General features: G+C 55.0%; 1 protein-coding gene across 3 annotated transcripts in view; it reads left to right on the top strand.

The window, feature by feature from the left end:
* Positions 1 to 21688, top strand: part of CORO7 (coronin 7) — a 70279-nt gene that overhangs the window by 13785 nt on the left and 34806 nt on the right. For 2 of the 3 annotated variants that reach the window (XM_055099269.1, XM_034939701.2), the window contains exons 6-9: positions 3055 to 3125; positions 3622 to 3805; positions 5736 to 5812; positions 15619 to 15669. In XM_055099269.1, coding sequence (XP_054955244.1) covers positions 3055 to 3125; positions 3622 to 3805; positions 5736 to 5812; positions 15619 to 15669 — 383 coding nt within the window. The remainder of the gene's footprint in view (positions 1 to 3054; positions 3126 to 3621; positions 3806 to 5735; positions 5813 to 15618; positions 15670 to 21688) is intronic. The other variant, XM_034939702.3, reaches the window with a different exon arrangement.

Below are 21688 nucleotides of genomic sequence, written 5' to 3'. Positions count from 1 at the left end.
TCTTCCACCTCAGCCTCCCAAGTTGTCAGGACCACAGGTTTATGCCACCACCCCTCCAGCTAATTTTTAAAAATTTTTTGTAAAATGGGGTCTTGTTATGTTGCCCAGCCTGGTCTTGAACTCCTGGCCTCGAGCTATCCTCCCGCCTTGGCCTCCCAAAGTTTTGGGGCCCGGTCAGATTACCTGTTTTAAGTAAAGAGCCTGATGATTCTTATTAAAGTGACCTAGTCATGTGCACTGCCATCCAGTTTTGGAACGTTTCCATCATCCCCAAAAGATCCCGCGTGCCCCTTTCCAGTTAATCCATTTCCACCTCCAATACCACAGCCTCAGGCAACAGCTGATCTGCTTCCTGCCTCTGTGGCAGAGGTCTGCAAACTACTGTCACGGCCAGATCCAGCTGGCTGCCTGTTTTTGTAAATAGTTTTATTGGAACGCTGCCACGCCCATTCATTGATGTATAGTCTGTGGTTGCTTTCTTGCAACAACTGCAGAGTTGAGTTGTGACCGAGACTGTTGAGCCCTGAAATCCTAGAATATTTACCACCTTGCCCTTCGCAGGAGACGTTTACTGGCCTCTCCTCTATAGAGGGGCCTCTTTTGCGCATCTCACGCAAACGGAATCACACAATACACGGTCTTTGGAATCTGGCATCTTTCACGTAGCATGTTGTTTTAGAGATACATCTGTGTGGCAGCTTGTATAACAAGTCTGTTCTCATCTAATCTCAGATCTCTTTGAAGTAGGTTTTAAAACAACCCATTTTATAGCTATGAAAACTGAGACTCCTGCAAGGTTAGGAACTTACCCATTGTTATGGCAGGGCCAGAATCAGAACCCAGGTGTATAGGAGCCTGTGTTTGGGTTTGTCTTTTTAGAGACAGGGTCTCTGTCTCTGTCATCCAGGCTGAAGTGTGGTGGTGCAATCATAGTTCACTGCAGTCTCGAACTCCTGGGCTCAAGGGATCCTCTATCCTCAGCCTCCCTAGTAGCTGGGACTATAGGCACACACCACCATGCCCAGCTGATTTTTTTATGTTTTGTGGAGATGGGGTTTTGCAGTGTTGCCCAGGCTGGTCCTGAACTCCTAGCCTCAAGTGATCTTCCCACCTTGGCCTCCCGAAGTGCTGAGATTATAGGCATGAGCCAATGTACCTGGCTTCATGTTTGATTTTTTGATGCTTTTTATCCATGAGGGAGCTAGCCCAAGTTGGTGATGCTTGCAAGGTGGTGAGCCCTCTGCTACTAGGGCTCTCCAAGTAGAAGCTGGACCAGGGTCCTGTAGGCAAGTCCATAGCCTCACTGTGGCTGCAACTGTTCAGAGCCTTGCCTGCATGAGCAGCCCTGCCGGGAAACTGCTCATGGGAAGGTGAGCTCCAGCACCCCTGGAACCTGCCCTAGAGGCACCAGGTGCCTTTCTGCCTCAGAGGTGCCGGTGTCGGGAGAAATGGCCAGGTGGGGCTCTGGCTGCTGCCCTGCCTTCAGAGGCCCCTTCAGCCTCTCAGCTCAGGGCCACTCTTGCCCTTCCGCCGAGCAGCCAGGGGAGCAGAGGGTGAGCAACTTCTGGGTGCGTTTCTGATGTCCAGGCTGTGGGGCGGCAGCTGGGGCCCGCTCCAGTGGGAAAAGGCAGCAGCATGTCATGCTGAGCAGCACAAGTTCTGAAGCTGGCCCTGTCTCTTAGCCGCGTGACTTGGGGCAGTTACTCACCCTCTCTGGGTTTTGGCATCCTCATCCTCCAGTAGGGGATGCTGCTGCAGTGCCACCTGCTGCATCCTTATGAGGATTCAGTGAGGTCCCTGCGTGTCAACCCCTGGGCATCTGTGGTGCCGGCACATGCTGAGCACTCAGATTGCTTATGTCATCACATCTCATTCATGCCTGAGATGCCAGCCCGCCTGTGCCAGCTGCTACACCTGCCCAGGGACCTGCTTTGCCCTGCAGGGCCCAGCAAGCACACCCCAGAGTGAGGGCAGCAGGGGTTCTGTGGCTTTAGGCCCAGGAATGTTGTGGTCCTGCCAGCTGGGATTCCAGGACAGGGCTATCCCAAGATGTGCCTGTGCACGTCCGTCCTATCTTTTCCCTGTCTCCTGAGGCCGGGAGGAAGACAGTCCTGCTCAGCCCTGTTGGGAGGCAGACAGCAGCAGGTGGTCGCTGTGCTCCCAGCTCTGGTGATACCTCTCGTCCTGTTCACACCCCGAAACCCTGCCACCCTCCATGCCTAGTCTCTTACCTCCCCAACCACCCACCGCATTTCCCTCTGGGGTCTGGCTCACTCTGTGCACCCCACCTACCCCTCCCCACCTCTGGAGCTGAGCCGTTCAAGTTCTTAGTATTTAATTTTTGAGACAAGGTCTGGCTCTGCTGCCCAGGCTGGAATGCAGTGGTGTGATTTCTGCTCACTCCAACTTCTGCCTCCTGAGTTCAAGCAATTCTCCTGCCTCAGCCTCCTGAGTAGCTGGGACTATAGGCGCCTGCCACCACACCCAACTAATTTTTATATTTTTTGTAGAGACGGGGTTTCACCGTGTTGCCCAGGCTGGTCTTGAACTCTTGAGCCCAAGTGATCCGCCCGCCTTGGCTTCCCAAAGTATTGGTATTACAGGCATGAGCCACCATGCCCGGCCACCATTCAGGTTCTTTGGTTGCAAAGAACTAAAGCCAACTCCGTCTTGCTTAACCAAAAAGCAATTTCTTAGTTGACTCCTGGGGACCTTCCACAACTGAAGGAGCAGTGGGCTGTGCTGCCCTAGGAGGGGTCGGGCTGGGCAGCTGCGTTCCTGCAGGTGCCTGGTGACTCAAGGGGCTTCCTGCCCATTTCCTGCCAACCTCCTGATGCCAGAGCCCTTGGCCACCCTGGGTCAGCAGGGCCCTCGGGGACGTATGTCGCAGGAGGGGCCTGTGGCATTTGCCCCCATGGTGTCCAGAGGGCCCTTGTAGACTTGCAGCCTGTTTCTGTGTGCGCACAAAAGTGTCACCTCGGAAGCCCTGGGCTTTGCTTCATACTGGGTTGGAAACAGGACATTCCGGTGGGTTCAGCCATTCCTCTCCCACAGACCTAGTCACCGACTTGGACTTCTCGCCCTTTGATGACTTCCTCCTGGCCACAGGCTCGGCTGACAGGACGGTGAGTGGAGCCAGTTGGAAGAGCTGCTCTATGTCCCAGCCCGTAGTCCAGGGCCTTCTGAGCCCCAGTGCCATCCCCACAGGGCTCTGCTGCCTCCCAGTCCAGCCCCACCCCACTCCCCAGGGCTTCGGGGCTGGTCTGAATTCCTGGTCCCACACTGGCTCCCAAGGGCTTGCTTGGAGCCGTGGCTCTGACCTGACCTGGAGCCCGAGGACAGCAGGTGGGGACGCTGCCAGAAACAGTAGAGCCACTTCCCCAACTCTGGGACCACACCCTGTGGTCTAGGAGCTGAGATTCCCTCCCTCCTTTCTCGGATGTGGGGTATGCAGCCCCTGGCCCAAGCAAGCTGAGGCGGGTGGGCGCTCCTCCCAAGGCCAAGGTGTGTGGTCTCCTGGAGCAGCCTAGTTCCAACACGGGACCTCACTGGGGTCACGGCAGCTGACTCAAGACAGTGAGGCCCTCAGCCCTGTGCTCACGGACTTGATCTTTCTTGCAGGTAAAACTCTGGCGACTGCCAGGGCCTGGCCAGGCCCTGCCCTCAGCACCCGGGGTGGTGCTGGGCCCCGAGGACCTCCCAGTGGAGGTACTGCAGTTCCACCCCACCTCTGATGGCATTCTGGTGAGCGCAGCAGGCACCACTGTGAAGGTCTGGGACGCAGCCAAGCAGCAGCCCCTGACAGGTACAGGCCACCCTGGCCTGCCCTTCCCAGGGCAGCCCCACTCTGGACAGCACTCCGTTTCTTTGTTGGCATGTTTAGTCACATAAATTTAAAAACAGATATCAAAGTTTTACACTTACATAGTATAAAAGTCTTAAGATTCTATGAGGCTGTAATAAGCACCCCATCTCTCTTTGCTCTCCGTAGCCATCAGTTTCATCCTCTTAGCTGTTTTTTTTTTTTTTTTTTCTGTTGTTTTTCTCCATTTAAAAAAATAATGGCCGGGCGCGGTGGCTCATGCCTGTAATCCCAACACTCTGGGAGGCCGAGGTAGGTGGATCACCTGAGGTCAGGAGTTCAAGACCAGCCTGGCCAACATGGCAAAACCCCATCTCTACTAAATATACAAAAATTAGCCAGGCGTGGTGGCACACACCTGTAATCCCAGCTACTCAGAAGGCTACGGCAAGAGTATTGCTCCAACCCAGGAGGCAGAGGTTGCAGTGAGCCGAGATTGTGCCACTGCACTCCAGCCTGGGTGACAGAGTGAGATGCCGTCTCAAAAAAATAAAAATAAAAAATAACTTTGGCCGGGCGCGGTGGCTCACGCCTGTAATCCCAGCACTTTGGGAGGCCAAGGCGGGTGGATCACGAGGTCAGGAGTTCGAGACTAGCCTGGCCAACATAGTGAAACCCCGTCTCTACTAAAAATACAAAGACTTAGCTGGGTGTGGTGGCGGGTGCCTGTAATCCCAGCTACTCAGGAGGCTGAGGCGGGAGAATTGCCTGAACCCAGGAGGCAGAGGTTGCAGTGGCTATGGAGAGTGAAGAGAGATCGTGCCATTGCACTCCACCCTGGGGGACAAGAGCAAGACTCCATCTCAAAACAAAAAACAAAAAAACCAAAAAAAACCCTTCTTGGATGGGCGTCGTGGCGCACACCTGTAATCCCAGCACTTTGGGACGCCAAAATGGGAGGATCGCTTGAGCCCAATATTTTGAGAATTAGTCTGAGCAACATAGTAAGACACAATCTCTACAAAAAATTAAAAAATTAGCCAGGCGTGGTGGCGTGTGCCTGTCTGTGTCCCAGGTACTCAAGAGGCTGAGGTGGGAGGATTACTTGAACCCAGGAGGTGAAAGCTGCAGTTAGCTGTGATCACACCACTGCATTCCAGCCTGGGCAACAGAGTGAGATGCTGTCTCAAAAAATAATAATAGGCTGGGCGCGGTGGCTCCTGCCTGTGATCCCAGCACTTTGGGAGGCCGAGGTGGGCGGATCACTTGAGGTTAGGAGTTCGAGACCAGCCTGGCCAACATGGTGAAATTCCGTCCCTGCTAAAAATACAAAAATTAGCTGGGCATGGTGGCAGGTGCCTATAATCCCAGCTACCTGGGAAGCTGAGGCAGGAGAATTGCTGGAACCCAGGAGGCGGAGATTGCAGTGAGCTGAGATTGCACCACTGCACTCCAGCCTGGGTGACAGAGCAAGCCTCTGAAAAGTAGTGGGGGTTAGGACTTCACCATCTTTTTAGGGGAGCACAATTTAACCTGGAACAGGAGTTGCAGAGAATGTAGAGAAGTATTTTAAGACCTCACACTAGCAAGGGAGAGTATAGATGGCAGGAATAGAGGCTTAGGGCAGGAGTGACCCTGTTGGGGGGAGCTATGTTGGAAGTGAGCCTGGGAGGGATGAGAGAGCCAGGCCAGGAGCGGGAAGCCTCGGAAGGTAGTTGAGTGATGTACGGCTGCACAAAGATGGGGTGAAGGAAGCAGCCTGTGGTGCAGGGGAAGCCTGTCTGGGAGAAGCTGCTGCCCTTGCCCCCTTGGCTGAAAAGGACCCTCGTAGCTGCTGCCTTTGCTCTGGGAGTTCCCCCCAGCAAGGCCCGCCCCCACCCACTTCCCTGGTGCCCTCACTGCCCGGGACCTGACTGTGACTGCTTCTCTGCAGAGCTGGCAGCCCATGGGGACCTGGTGCAGAGCGCCGTCTGGAGCCGAGATGGAGCCCTGGTGGGCACGGCCTGCAAGGTGAGCAGGCAGGTGGGGATTCCCTGTGGGGCTCTGTGCAGGCCTCCTGGGCTGGGACCCCCTGGGCTGGGCCTTCCAGGCTTCTTGTTTAGGAGGCAGTGGAGCACTGAGGTCGGGATGGTCATCTGTGTGCCCTGCCCCCTAGCTGCTCCTCACACCCCCGCTCACCTACATCTGGAAGCCCCTACCTTGCCTAGGCCCCTGTCAGATGAGAACCCACGCTGGTCCCTGGTTTGCGCCCTAATGTCGCCACCCTCAGGCAGCCTCGTCTGGCCGCCCGTCTGGTCTGTCTGAACCGCCAGCCTTTCTGCAACACTCTTGTTAAGCAGCATTCGGCCGCAGGTGCTGGGCCAGGCCCCAGTTGCTGGGGAGGTGACTTCCGTCGTGGACAGTACAGACAAGAGGACCCGTGACCTGGGCTCTGCAAGAGGGACATGGTGCTTTGAGCTGGTTGGACAGGCCAGGGACGCGTGGCCTAAGGCAGGGATCGGGGCCAGGACAGGCAGGTGCGGGGCAGGCGGGTGCTGGGTGGTGAGTAAGGGTTGTGCCTGTTGCCGTAGGGGTAATGGGAAGGCAATGAAGTGTTAAAGGCCAGAGTAGGGCAGGTGGTGCAGTGAGGGGAGCGGATTCGCATTTGGAACCAAATGGACAGTGTGTGGCAGGAGGGGCAGTGTCTACAGGGGGATGCGTGGCAGCCTGCGGGGAGGTGAGAGCTGTTCTCTGCCGGGAGTGGCGGAGACCTTTGGGAGGAGGAAGCCAAGTGTTGGAGAAGGACTGGGTGGGAGGCGTGGCGGTCCTGAGGCAGTAGGAGAGGCCTGTCACTGGGACGGGGATGTGCTGTGGCAGAGAGGGGGCGCTAGAGGAGCACCTGGTGTGAATGTTCTAGGCAGAGCCGCTCCAGGGTGACTGCAGCCTTGCTGAGCTGCCGGCGGTACCTGGAGGTGTCAGTGGAGTCTGGGCCCAGAGGGGCTCTGAGCAGAATCCGGCTGCAGGTGAAAAGGTTTGTTTGATTTGCTGACCGCATAGTGCTGCCCCCAGGAGGGGATGAGAAGAGCCTGCAGGGGAGGAGGTGGGAGGAGGAAAGCCAGGACCAGGCTGGAGCCTGAAACCAGGGCCAAAGGGCTTCCCCAGGGAGGCGGCCGTGGGTACCACCAAGGGTCTCTGAAGACCTGTCGGGGTTGCTGGGAATGAGGGCACCCATCAGGGCCCTTCTGGAGGTGTGCCGAGCCTGAAGACACATGGAGAATGGCTGAGAGGCCTGGGAATGGAGCCGAACAGGAGCTAGCAGGGCAGGGAGGCCTACCAGACCTGAGCATCCCGCCCCAGGGCTCTGCATACTTGGAGGGACCCTAGTCTAACTTTCTTTTCTGTACTCTGCTTTTGTGGAAGCCGCATCTCCCAGTCTTGATCAGTTTTTCCTCTGTGGTGTGCGTCGAGCAGAGAGTCCTGAGAGACTGGCCTAAGCTCTGGGGGCCAATAAGGCCCCCAGGGAGCCTCTTCTGGGGAGACCTGGTATGCGTGCTTTGACCTAACCCTGCTGGGGACGGCTTCCCAGGCAGAGTGAGCTCGAGGCCGGTCCTTGAGGGATGAGCCCTGGCTGAGAAGGAGGGGACGGGCGTCCCAGGCAGAGGGGATGGCCTGGGTAGTCTCAGCAGGACTCAGGGATGGCTGCCTTGGGACCGTGACATCTTTCTTTGAGAAACTGTCTCTGCCCCTCTGTCACAGGTGTGGTGGTCCAGGCCCTCCTCCTGGGGGTCCGAGCCCTATTTACCATCACAGTTGTGTAGGGAAGGACAGTGAGCAGCCCCATGGGCCACCGGCTTGGCCACTCTTCTCCTTGCTTACTGGTGTCTTGCAGGAAGAGTCATAGGAGTCACAGTACGGAGGAGCTCCTGCTGCTTCCCCAGTGGATGTGTTTTCCCCCGCTAAACCCAGAGCTTAAAGTTGCAGGGACGAGAAGCACACATTTCCTAAGTGGGTCGTGGGAGTGATGCTTAGTGGAACGACTCCCCCTCCTTCCCTGGTTCCTGGACCTAGGAATTCCGCCTGCGGGGACGCAGCATCGCCTCCAAGCCGCACCTGTCAGCACAGTCTAGGGCCAATGGGTACCTCAGCCCTGGGTCGGCTGCCGCCTTCTTTTGCTGTAAAGGGAGTACATCGGGGTCCTGGTGGGGGCATCCTACACTGGAAACCCTGGCAGTATGGAGCCGGGAGTGGGGGGCGGCCTGACTGTAGTAGGGCAGCCAGTGATGCCCATGAGTGTGCAGAGAGCGAGGGCTTGTCCTGAGCTGTGGCTGGAGCTGCTGGATGGGCCCACCCCACACCAGGAGCGAGCCTGAGCCCCTCTTTGCAGCCGCACCTGGCTCTGGGTTTATGCACTGGAGCTGCTCATGCCACGGGCTGCCTGATGGGGATGGGGTGGGGGGTCATGGGACTTTCCACCAGAGTGTGCCCCCACCCCCGCCCCATCTCCTTCCTGGCGGGGAAGCCTCCGTGCCCCTGGCTTCCACTCCTGTCCTGCCTCTGTGTGAGCAGGTCTGCCTCCCAGGACCACCAAAGCCCCCTCCTGCTCCCTCTCAGCTACTCCCACTGGGTGAAGGGGCCTCCCGAGCTGGGAGAGAAGGGGCAGGAGGCCGCTAGGGGGCGCGCTCTCCTCACGGATGGCCCATTGCGGCCTGCTGCGCTCCTGACTCCCGGCATGGTTGAGCCTGATGAGCCGGGGAGGACGCGGCCTCTGCAGCCCAGTTCCTCTCCGCTGAGCCAGAGCAGCCTCAGTGCCCACTCTGAACCCTGGTTTGGACCCCGCGTTAAGCTCCTCCATGAGGGTGGCCCAGCTGCCCTCATGGAGTGTGTGCTGTGAGTTCCGCCCTTAGCCCCAGCGCCCAGCCCTGCCCAGGGGTGGCGCTGTCCGCATCCTCACAGTTCACAGGGCTGGGCGGGTGGCCGGTCGCTGGCTCACGCCTGTCATCCCAGCACTTTGGGAGGACGAGGTGGGAGGATCACTTGAGCCCAGGAGTTCAAGATCAGCCCGGGCAACATGGTGAAACCCCATGTCTACAAAAAAAATGCAAACATTAGACAGGCATGGTGGCACGCGCCTGTGGTCCCAGGCTGAGGCAGGAAGATTGCTTGAGCCCAGGAGTTCGAGGCTGAAGTGAGCTCGGATTGAGCCACTTCACTCCGGCCTGGGCGATGGAGCAAGACCCTCTCTCTTAAAAAACAACAACAACAACAACAAAAAACTGGCCGGGTGCAGTGGCTCACGCCTGTAATCCCAGCACTTTGGGAGGCCAAGCAGGCGGATCACCTGAGGTAAGGAGCTCAAGACCAGCCTGGCCAACATAGTGAAACCCCTCCTCTACTAAAAATACAAAAATTAGCCAGGCATGGTGGCATGCACCTGTAATCGCAGCTACTTGGGAGGCTGTGGCAAGAGAATAACTTGAACCTGGGAGGTGGAGGTTGCAGTGAGCCGAGATCACGCCATTGCACTCCAGCCTGGGCGACAGAGCAAGACTCTGTCTCAAAACAAACAAACAAACAAACAAAAACCTCAAAAAAAAAAAAAAAGAAAAAAAGAAACCATAGGGGGCTCGGGGGCTTGCCCACGTCATAGCTGGTCAGTGGTGGTGTTGGCATCTGGACTCGGGCTGTCGGTCTCTGCACCTCTGCTGGATGTCGTGTCCTGCCCTTCATCTCCTGAGAGCCTCTGTCGCTTGCTGTCGCTCATGTCCTGCCTGTCTCCTGCTGTCCCCTGTATCTGTCCTTGATCTCTACTTGCTCTCTCTGGCCCGCTCTGTCATTGTCCTCTGTTTCTGTCCCACTCTGTCCTCTCTCATCTCTTGCTGTCCCTCGCTGTTCTCTCTCTGGTCTCTGTCTTCTGTCTCTCATCCTCCTCTCTCTGTCCCTTGCCATCCCTCTGAATCCGAGGTGTGGAGTAGTGGAGTTTTAAGAGCCAGTCCCTGGACTGTACCTGGTGCCCTCCTGGTACGTAGCAGGTGCTTGGTAAACTGCAGCTGACAGGGCTTTGCCAGGAGCGGCATAAAACCAGGGCCCTGCCGAGGCAGACCAGGGAGACCTGGCTTTTGAGGCCCTCTCCAGACAGGCCCCCGCCTCTGCCAGCCATGCGTGTGCCCACGGCCCCCTTGGTTCCCACCATCTGCCTCCTCACATGGCCTCTCCTCCCCCAACGCCACACACCAGCAAGTTCCTTTCTCCACCTCTTTGCTCATGCTATTTTACCTTCCTCGAATGCCTTTGCCTTCCCAGCACAAGCTCTGTTTGTCCTTCCATGACCAGGTCTAAGTTCTTCCCCGCGGTTTCCTGTGACAACCTCCAGGCCCCAGAGTCCAGCACTTAGCCTGGAGCTTGGTAGTAGCAGGGAGGCTACTCATCTCTCAGGGAGGGGCTGCACATGGAGCGGGAATTCACTTGGTTTTCCCCTGCATTTCTTTTTGGGTTGTTTTAGTTGATGGACTATTTTCGAGAACAGTTTTAAGTTTACAGAAAAAGTGAGCAAGTTGTACAAGGATTTTCCGTATTCCTTACCTCCTCCCCCAGTGTCTGTGATGAATATCCTGCGTGAGTGTGGTACGTTGTTTCAATTGAGGAACCAATGGTAAACATTATTATTATTATTATTATTATTGCACTGCTGGAGTGCATTGGCACGATCTCAGCTCACTGCAATCTCCGCCTTCCGGGTTCAAGTGATTCTCATGCCTCAGCCTCCCGTGTAGTTAGGACTACAGGCATGTGCCACCACACCTGGCTACTTTTTTGTTTTTTTGTTTTTGTTTTTGTTTTTGAGACAGAGTCTCACTCTTGTTGCCCAGGCTGGAGCGCAATGGCACGATCTCAGCTCACCGCAACCTCCGCCTCCCAGATTCAAGTGATTCTCCTGCCTCCCCCTCCCGAGTAGCTGGGATTACAGGCATGTGCCACCACACCCAGCTAATTTTGTATTTTTAGTAGAGACGGGGTTTCTCCATGTTGGTCAGGCTGATCTCGAACTCCTGACCTCAGGTGATCCACCCACCTTGGCCTCCCAAAGTGCTGGGATTACAGGTGTGAACCACCATGCCTGGCCTAATTTTTTTGTATTTTTAGAGATGGGGTTTCACCTTGTTGACCAGGCTGGTCTCAAACTTCTGACCTCAAGTGATCCACCCACCTCAGCCTCCCGAAGTGCTGGGATTATAGGCCTGAGCCACCATACCCAGCCTGATACATTATTATTAACTAAAGCTCACAGTTTACATGAGGGGTCAGTCTGTGTTGTATGTTCTATGGGTTGTGACAAATGCATGACATAATGTAACCACTATACGGAATAGTTTCACTGCTCTTAACATCCCCTGGGTTCCACCTGTTCATCCCTTCCTCCCTCCTCCCAGATCACTGCCAAGCACTGATCTTTTCATTGTCTGTATATTGGACTTTTCCAGAATGTCATATAGTTGGAATTATATGGTATGTAGTATGTAGCTTTTCAGATTGGCTTCTTTAACTTAGCAGTGTATTTTTGTGGGCTAATAGCTATTTTTTTAAATTGTGGTAAGAAAACACATATCATAAAATTTACCTTCTTCTTTTTTTTTTAGCTTGCTGCAGCCTCAAACTCCAAGGCTCAAGCAGTCCTTCTACCTCAGACTCCTGAGTAGCTGGGACTACTAGCACATGCCACCACGCCCAGCTACTTTTTAAATTTTCTGTAGCGACAGGGATCTCACTGTGTTGCCTAGGCTGGTCTCAAACTCCTGGGCTCAAATGATCCTCCCGCCTTGACCTGCCAAAGTGCCAAAATTCACCATCTTAACCATTTTTAAGTGTACAATTCAGTAGTGTTAAGTATATTTACACTGTTGTGAAACAGATTTGAGAATTTTCTCATCTTGCAGAACTGAAACTCTATACCCATTAAACAGCAGTTCCCCTTTGCCCTACCTCCCAGCCCCTAGGAATTGCCATTCCACTTTCTGTGTCTATAATTTTCTGTGTCTATAATTTGACTACTTTAGATGCCCCACATAAGTGGAATCATATACTATTTGCTCTTTTGGGGCTGACTTATTTCTCTGAGCATAATGAAATGCTGCATCGTCAAGGGTTACTCGTGGCGTGCAGTAGGATTTCCTTGCCTTTGAAGGCTGCATAGTATGCGCAGACCACATTTTGTTTATCCATTTATCCATCAGTAGATCTTGGGTTGTTTCCACTTCTTGGCTATTGCGAGTAGTGCTGCTATGAACATGGGTGTGCAAATATCTCTTCATGGCCTGCTTTCAGTTCTTTTGGATATGTACCCAGAAGTGGGGTTGCTGGAAGACATGCTAGGTCTATTTTTAATTTTTTGAGGAACTGCCATACTGTTTTCCATAGCAGTTGCACCATTTTACAATCCCATCAACAGTGTGCAAGGGTTCTAACTTCACGGACCCACCAACAGTTGGTTTTTTTTTTTTTTTTTTTGAGACGGAGTCTCGCACTGTCACCCGGGCTGGAGTGCAATGGCGCCATCTCAGCTCACTGCAACCCCCGCCTCCTGGGTTCATGCGATTCTCCTGCCTCAGCCTCCCCAGTAGCTGGGAACACAGTCTCACACCACCAAACCCAGCTAATTTTTGTATTTTTAGTAGAGACGGAGTTTCACTATGTTGGCCACACTGGTCTTGAACTCCTGACCTTGTGATCCGCCCGCCTTGGCCTCCCAAAGTGCTGGGATTACAGGTGTGAGCCACCACGCCCAGCCTTGCAATTTTTTTTTTTTTTTTTGAGATAGAGTCTTGCTCTGTTGCCCAGGCTGGAGTGCAATGGCATGATCTTGGTTCACTGCAACCTCCACCTCCTGAGTTCAAGCAATTCTCCTGCCTCAGCCTCCCGAGTAGCTGGTATTACAGGTGCACGCCACTACGCCCGGCTAATTTTTGTATTTTTAGTAGAGACAGGGTTTCACCATGTTGGCCAGGCTCGTCTCGAGCTCCTTACCGCAAGTGATTCCCCCCAGCCTTGGCTTCGCAAAGTGCTGGGATTACAGGCGTGAGCCACCGCGCCCGGCCTGATACTTGCTATTTTTAAAAATGTAATAGGCATCCTAATGGGTGTCAGGGGATATCTTACTGTGGTTTGGATTTGTGTTTCTCTAATGGTTAGTGATATTGAACATATTTTCATACGCTTTTTGGCCATTTCTATATATATATTTTTAAAATGTATATTCAAACCAGGCCTGGTGGCTCACACCTGTAATCCCAGCACTTTGGGAGGCCAAGGCAGGCAGATTACCTGAGGTCAGGAGTTCGACACCAGCCTGTCCAACATGGCAAAACCCCGACTCTAGTAAAAATACAAAAAATTAGCCTGGCGTGGTGGCGTGCACCTGTAATCCCAGCTACTCGGGAGGCTGAGGCAGGAGAATCGCTTGAACCTGGGAGGCAGAGGTTGCAGTGAGCCGAGATCGCACCACTGCACTCCAGCCTGGGTGACAAGAATGAAACTCCATCTCAAAAACAAAAACAAATACAAAAAGAGAGAAATGTCCATTGATGGACTTTGCCGTATTGCTCAGGCTGGTCTCAAATTCCTGGGCTCAAGTGATTCTTCCACTTTGGCCTCCCAAAGTGTTGGGATTACAGGCAGGACCCACTGTGCCTGGCCTATGGCAGCTTTTTTGTTTTTTTTTTAGACGGAGTCTCAGTCTGTTTCCCAGGCTGGAGTGTAGTGGCACGATCTCGGTTCACTGCAAGCTCATTGCAACCTCCGTCTCCCAGGTTCAAGTGATTCTCCTGACTCAGCCTCCCGAGTAGCTGGGATTACAGGTGCGTGCCACCATGCCCGGTTAATTTTTGTATTTTTGGTAGAGACGAGGTTTCACCTTATTGGCCAGACTGGTCTCGAACTCCTGACCTCAAGTGATCTGCCGCTTCAGCCTCCCAGAGTGCTGGGATTACCAGTATGAACCACCTCTCCTGGCCATACTTACTATATTTTCAATTTAAGACGGGTTTATTGGGATGTAACTCCATTGTATGTTGAGGAGCATGAGTATTTCAAGTTTTTTTTATCTGTACTGGTGCAAATGATGTTGTTTTTCTTTCTTTCTTTTTTTTTTTTTTGAAATGGAGTCTCACTCTGTTGCCCAGGCTGGAGTGCAGTGGTGCAATCTCAGCTCACTGCAACCCCTGTCTCCCAGGTTCAAGCGATTCTCCTGCCTCCGCCCCCTGAGTAGCTGGGATTACAGGCGCCTGCCACCATGCCCGGCTAATTTTTTTATTTTCGGTAGAAACGGGGTTTCACCATGTTGACCAGACTAGTCTCAAACTCCTGACCTCAGGTGATCCACCCACCTCAGCCTCGCAAAGTGCTGGGATTACAGGCGTGAGCCACCATGCCTGGCTGGTGGTGTTTTTCATTTCAAATTCCAGTTGTTTACTGTTTTTCAAAATATGAAAACAGGAATCTGTGCTGAATGAAACAAAATAGACCTGTGCCAAGACGTAAAAAGGAAAAGTTAACCAGCCCCCATCTTCCCCACCCTTGATACCTAGCATTAGCACACAGGCCTGTGTTAGTCCAGACCTTTCTCCTTGCTCAGCAAACTTGTAAAATGTATGGGCTGTATGATAGTTGGGTATCAATAAAAACAAACAGGATCGTGGTCACACAAATGGAGATTTTTGTTGATTTTTACCACAGTAGAATCACACTATGCCATGTTATTCTACAACTTCCTTTTTGCACTTAATTTATTATGGCCAAACATGGTGGCTCACGCCTGTAATCCCAGCATTTTGGGAGGCCGAGGCGGGCGGATCACCTGAGGTCAGGAGTTTGAGACTGGCCTGCCAACGTGGTGAAACCCCATCTCTACCAAAAATACAAAAATTAGCCAGATGTGGTGGTGGGCGCCTGTAATCCCAGCTACTCGGGAGGCTAAGGCAGGAGAATCGCTTGAACCAGGGAGGCAGAGGTTGCAGTGAGCCAAGATTGCACCATTGCACTCCAGCGTGGGTGACAGAGCAAAACTCTGTCTCAAAAAAAAAAAAAAAATTATTATGGCCCAGCCTGTAGTAGTGGATACAGATTGTGCCCTGGTTCTTTATGCATGAATGTTTGTGTACACACACACACACACACACACACACACACGTGTGCATGCACACACACACACATTGTTCCACAGAAAGAAAGTCTATACAAAGCATGAGTGCTTTATTTCAGTACATTTTTTTCTGCTTTTTGTCTGTTTCCACCCTCCCTTTGGATAATCTGAATCAATAACTGCCGAATGGATGGTTCGGAGGTGTAAGCTCGTCTTCCTGGTTAGTGCTAAATTCTGTAAGTGCAGAAATGAGGTCATCATATGAGCCTCTCCAGGCTGGGCCTAGTACAGGGCTGAGCATGTGTGGGGCGCTGACAGCCTAGAGTTTGGTTCTGGACCTCCGTTTGTCTGTCTGTGAGGGATCATGGTGATAGTACCACTTCATAGGGTAGTTGGAAGAGTAGGAGGGGTCGAGTGTCTGGGATGCCTGACGTGGAGCAGGTCTCAGGAAGCTGAACACTCCTCACTGAGTAGGTCTCAGGAAGCTGAACGCTCCTCACAGAAACCTGGGGGACTGGGTGGTGGTTGCTGCTGTGCTGAGGAGGAGGAACAGGGCTGAGGAGGGATGCCCTGGTGTGTGATGGCAGCCCTGCGTGCTGGGGATGGGCTGCTCAGAGCTGGGGGTTGGGAGGTGAGGGGGGCAGGCTGGCTTCCAGGGACCCTCCAGCCCTAATCGCAAGTTGTTTCCTCCTCTCTGCTTTTCCAGGACAAGCAGCTGCGGATCTTTGACCCCAGAACAAAGCCGCGGGCCTCTCAGGTGAGTTGTGTGGGCAAGCTGGGGTGGGTTGAAGCCTCCACTGAGGCTGAGGACCCAGTGGTTCTAGCAGGTGGAGGTAGGGGCAGGCCTGGGGTCCTGGCAGACATGTTCTGCAGCACCAGGGGTCCCCAGGAGGTGGACCACCACTGCTGGGAGCTCTTCTTGTAAAGTGTGTTGTGGGTCCTGGGAGGGCCTGGCTTTGATCACCGGGTGGCAGAAGCTAAGCTTCCCCCAGGCTCTCCACGGAGGCCATCGTGTGGCTTCAGGCCGCGATCTGAGATTCCCACTTCCTTCCTTTGAGACCTTCACCCTGGCACGGTCAGCAGAGACCAGCTGCAGAGGAGCCAAAAAGAAACAACCCCTGTGCTCTGCAGGAAGACCCTGGGTAGGACCTGTCAAAACGTACAGGGTCCAGGGACTGAGCGTGTTCTGGTTTGTGTCTGTGCATGGAGTGTGCGTGGCCATTTCAGTTCCGAGCGGGGAAGCTGGGACCTGGCTCATGCTGCAGGCATCCAGCCACTGGGACACCGTTCATTTGCCCTACAGAGACCTTGTAGGCAGGAGCAACAACCCTGGGACAGGGCCCTGTGTCTGGCTCCGTAAACATTGCCTGTGCTAGGCAGGTAGTTGCTGGGGGCTTCTCTTGCTGGGCTGGTTTAGTGCTTCCCTGAGTAACTGGCCCGGGAGCAGAGGCCTGAGTAATGCCAAGGGGGCAGACATAGATGGCCTGAAGGAGGACGGGCTTGTCTGAGGGGTCTGCGCAAGGGGCGCTGGGGGATACGGGCCCATGGTCACCTGGGCTGTGGGAAGCCATTAGAGAGTTGTTTTTTTTTTTTTTTTGAGACGGAGTCTCGCTCTGTCGCCCAGGCTGGAGTGTAGCGTTGTGATCTCGGCTCACTGCAAGTTCCGCCTCCTGGGTTCACACCATTCTCTCACCTCAGCCTCCCGAGTAGCTGGGACTACAGGCGACCGCCACCACGCCCGGCTATTTTTGTTTTTGTATTTTTAGTAGAGACTAGGTTTCACCATGTTAGCCAGGATGGTCTCGATCTCCTGCCCTCGTGATCCTCCCGCCTTGGCCTCCTAAAGTGCTGGGATTACAGGCCTGAGCCACCGTGTCCGGCCGCCATTAGGGAGTTTTAAGCAGGAAGTGCGATGAGTAGATTTACATTTCTTTTTTTGGGTGGGGAGATGGAGTCTTGCTCTTTCACCCAGGCTGGAGGGCAGTGGCGCAATCTCGGCTAGCTGGAAACTCCGCCTCCTAGGCTCAAGTGATTTTACTGCCTCAGCCTCCTGTGTAGCTGGAACTACAGGTGCCCGCCACCACGCCTGGCTAATTTTTTTGTATTTTTAGTGGAGACGGGGTTTCACCATGTTGGTCAGGCTGGTCTCAAACTCCTGACCTTGTGATCCACCCTCCTCGGCCTGCCAAAGTGCTGGGATTACAGACGTGAGCTACCGCGCCTGGCCATGGATTTACATTTCTAAAAAGAACTTTCTAGAAGCTGAGGAGGCTTATTCCCTGAGGAAGGTGAAGTTTAGGGTCCTACTGTTAGCTCAGGAGAGGAGCTCCCCAGCAAAGACCTAGGCCCATCATAGATACCCCCTCCCCATTTCTAGGACGTTTTCCCCACCCGGGGTCAAGGGCAAACCACCAGCCCAAACCAAACTAGTGGTAGCCCGGAGCCCCAGAGCCCCCTACACACACAAGACTCAGGAGAGAAACCCAGTCACATGGAAGATTGCAACTTTTTAGTCCAAACGGTACAGTCAGTTCCACTTTTGTCCAGCTGAAGACCGAGAGGACTCCCATTTAAGCAGTGAAACTAGCCAGGCAGGGTGGTTTTGGCCACACCCTGGTCATACTTGCTGGTGAGGCTGGCTGACCTCTTCATCATGTGGGACCTGGGCCTGGTAGATGGTGGCTGTCTGCATCTCAAGACAGTGTGGGTGTGTACGGTATCCTCACTAGGTAGCTTTCTTTGACCTCCAAGCCTTTGCCCAGAAAGCGGGGCCCAGGCTCAGCTTGAAGGTGCCACGGAGGCTTCCCCCGGCCCCCTTCACTTTCTAAGGTTGCACTCTCCTCTCCAGAACCCAGGGCACTGCTGGGGCACCTATGCTTCTGCCCCTGACCTACCCCTACCGGGCATGGCTCTGAGCCAGCTCACTGGGCCCACGTGATTCTTCCTATTCTCCCCTCCTCCGCCCCCTCTTTCCAGCCTTCCTCCTCCTCTCCCCTCCTCTTCCAGCAGGGCTGGGGGCGGTGACTGATGCCGAGGTGGGGATAGAGTGGCTGCTATCCAAGGGGCTCCCAGCTCCTCGAAGAGAGAGGGAGAGGATCTGGTTCTGGAGGGAGCCCCCCTGCGGGGCTTTGGGGCGAGGAGACCTGGGAAGAGCGTGGGTGGCTCCCACCCCTTCCAGCTGCTGGCTGGGGCCTGTGCTCGGGCCCTGGTGCGGGGGCAGCAGGCCTGGAATGCCGCTCTCCGTGTGGCCCTGCCCCCCACTTCCGCCCAGGGCATCTGGCCCACACCTGGCTTCTATTAGGAAAACCGCTGCTGGCAGCCAGGGCCGGTGTGAGCCGAGGGGCCGGCTCGAGGGAGAGGCCTTCTGGGAGCTCCTTCTCTGGCAATCCTCCTTCCTGCCTAGTGGGGTGTGGCTGGGGGTCAGGGAGCGGGGCCGCCTGCCCTCCATCCAACCTCTGTCCTCTGTGGGTCCCACCCCACCTGAGCCCTGGTGCTATCCCGGAGCCCAGAGTGGGCCAGGGAGTCCGCCCTCCACTGTCTTGTTGGAGCCCTGCCTCAGGCGTGAGCTTTGAGCAGGGGACCCTGGGGAGGCTCCTCCTCACACCCATGCTTGGTTCTTATACTGCATGTATGACCCTTTGTTATGCACCAGGCACTTGGCATATTCCACTTCCTCGGAGGTGCAGACCCCGAGAGTCGGATGGTTCTGTGGCTTCTTCATGGTCCCACCTCAGGGTGACAGAGGCAGGCTCGCCCCTCTGGTTGCAGAACCCCCAGGACCCCCACTGCCGCCCCTTCCCTTTACAACCGGCCCAGCTGGGGCTGGGTGAGGCCCTGGAGCCCAGGCTGTTCTGGGAAAGTGGCAGCCCCAAATGAGTGTCGAGGCCTCAGAACCCTTGTCTGGGCGGGAGGGGGCCCCGGATTGAGCCCTCTAGGAATCTCAGTGCATCAGACAGGCCAGTGGGGGGTGGTGAACCTCAGAGGAGGGAAGGGGGTAAGTGGGGGGTCTTACTATTGAAGCAGGTCCCCTCACCCCAGCAAGGAGCCAGGGCTGCTCCTGGAACCATCCTGCCCTGCACAGGAAGTGTCGCCATGGTGATGAAGGGGCGGGCATGCGCCTCCCCTCCTGCACCCCCTGCGGGGCTGACTCTGCTCCTGCCCTGCCACAGCCCCTCCTATTCTCAGAGCTAGGTGGTGGGGGCCCTCTTGGGGCTGCAGGGTAGCAGGATGCCTGGGTCCCAGCTGCAGCCCCTGTTCTTGCCCCCTATGCAGGAAAATGAGGAGCTGGGGAGAGGGCTCTTCTCTGAGGCTTGCTGAGGCTGGCAAACGGGTCTTGCTCTGTCGCCCAGGCGGGAGTGCAGCGGCGCCAACACGGCTCACTGTAGCTTTGACCTCCTGGGCTCAAGCAATCCTCCTGCGTCAGCCTCCCTGGTAGCTGGGACTACAGGCACGCACCACCACGTCAAGTTAGTTGGGTTGTTTGTTTGTTTGTTTTTTGAGATAGAGTCTTGCTCTGTCACCCAGGCTGGAGCACAGGGGCACAGTCTCGGCTCACTGCGAGCTCCACCTCCCAGGTTCAAGCAATTCTCCCGCCTCAGCCTCCCGAGTAGCTGGGATTATAGGCACCTGCCACCATGCCCAGCTAATTTTTGTATTTTTGGTAGAGATGGGGTTTCACCATGTTGGCCAGGCTGGTCTTGAACTCCTGACCTCAGGTGATCCACCCGCCTCGGCCTCCCAAAATGCTAGGATTACAGGTGTGAGCCACTGTGCCGGCCTAGTGTTTGTTTTTTTAAGAGAGAATTTTTCAGTTTGTGGCCCAGGCTGCTCTGGAACTCCTGGGCTCAAGCCGTCCTCCCACCTCAGCCTCCCAAAGTGTTGGGATTACGGCAGGTACCATTGCGCCCAGCCCACCTCTCATTTTTGATACTGGTGATCACTCCATTGATGAGGAGTTACAGGGTAAGGGGTGGGCCACTGACCCCCTCCCTCACCTGGGGGCTTCCTGTGGTCTCTGGGCAAACTGAGCTGGGTGTACCCACAGTGGGGAGTGGCTGGGCACGGACAAAGCTCTTACCTGGACCTCCGAAGGCTGGGCTGAATGCTCCAGGGAGCAAGAGCTGGCCCAGGATGTTTGCTGGAAAGCAGAGCGTTTCTGGGGCAGCTGTGGTCCTGGGCGGCTCCTCCTCCCTTCCCTGCTGCCTCCTAGCTGCGACTTTGTGCAAGCCTCATCACCACTCTGAGCCTCACGTCCATCTTGTGCAGGTGGAGGAGACAGCTGGGGCCGAGCCACTTTGCACCATGGCTTCCTCTCTCTGTGCCTTTAGGCTTCCCACATGTGAATTAGGAAGGTGGGAGATACAGGCCAAGGGCGTCCCACCCCTAGCCTTAGCCTGTGCCCCTAGGTGAAAAGTGCTCAGTGGCAGCCCCTGGGGGACCCTGCAGGCTTGGCCCAGCCTCCACCTCCCTCGTCCCCACCTGCTGGCTGAGCGGGTCTCTCTGCTTTCAGTTTCCAACTCTTTGCAGATGCCAGTTCCCATACCTGGCTCACGCCTGTCAACCCTCCCAGCCTAGCAGGAATGACGCTAGGTCTTCCCTCACTTACAGTCTGGCGGTACCCTGCTATCACCTGTGAGACATGCACACTTGACACGTGTCAGACACAATCCTGAGCCTTCTACAAGTGTTCCCTCTTACTCCTTGTGGCCGTCTTCAAAAGTAGGTCCTTCAGCACCATAGGAAAGGTTAAAAAAAAAAAGTAAATTCTGTTACAGTGCTTTTTACAGACATGGAAACTGAGGCACAGAGCTAGTGACTGACCCACCAAGGGAGGTGGCCAGGCTGGGGCTCTCCTGGGTCCACCTCCAGAGCTTCCTCCCCTAACACCGTGCGGCTCCCCCATGGCATGCATAGTCACAGGGAATGACACACTGATTTCTCTTTGGCCTACATCTGCCTCCCTGATGTGTTTATTCCACGGGCACAGGGACTTTCCCCATTTTATTCACCATGTCATCTGGAATAGTGTGTGGCTCAAATACCCATATGACGAGAGAACAGATGAGTGAGGGGCACTGCTTCCCCCCAGCACCTGCCCTCTATCTGAGAACCATCTGGCCCCACTGCCAGCTCCTAGCACAGTTCTGGCCCCTGGGAGGCCTTGTGTGTTCCTTGAATGAATGAGTGACTTTTGGACAAGCTAAGAGCCACCTGGTGGGCTGCACACACGCAGATATTTGCACAACAAACACCAACGAGAGGGCAGGAGCCTGAATGACACTGTGACCCTCTCCGGGTGTTGAGGGCAGGGCTGACCAATGGCTCGACCCTTGTCCTGACCCGATATCCCCTCTTACGTGGAGAGAGGGCAGTGGGGCCTTGGTTCTCAGGCTCCAGCCCCAACTTCCTGTGCCGGCCACAGCCTGGTGGGAAGGGAACAGTGAGAAAAGCCCCTCGAAGGACGGGACCTGGAGCCATTTCCGATGGTCTCCCACGCTGGAGTCAGCCTCCACGGGCTGGGGAGGGGGCCCCAGGCCAGCTCCTCGCAGGCTGCTTCCCTCCCTCATTCATTCCCAAGGAGATCGTGGGAAGCTCGGAGGAAGCTGGCCATGGTTTGGGGTGAGCTATTTTTGGTAACAGGGTCCTTCGTCTCAGGCTCCAGGGGCCAGGGTGACTGGGAGGAGCTGTTTGCATTTCCTCTGGCCCCCTCAGCTCCCCACTGCCAGGGCCCAGGAGGACAGGGCCCCACCCACCATGTGAGCTTCCCTCTCCTCCCA

The sequence above is a fragment of the Pan paniscus genome, chromosome 18, assembly GCF_029289425.2.
Source record: "Pan paniscus chromosome 18, NHGRI_mPanPan1-v2.0_pri, whole genome shotgun sequence".
NCBI lineage: Eukaryota > Metazoa > Chordata > Mammalia > Primates > Hominidae > Pan > Pan paniscus.
Note: the sequence above shows the minus strand (reverse complement) of the source record. Positions and strands in the feature narration are given on the sequence as shown.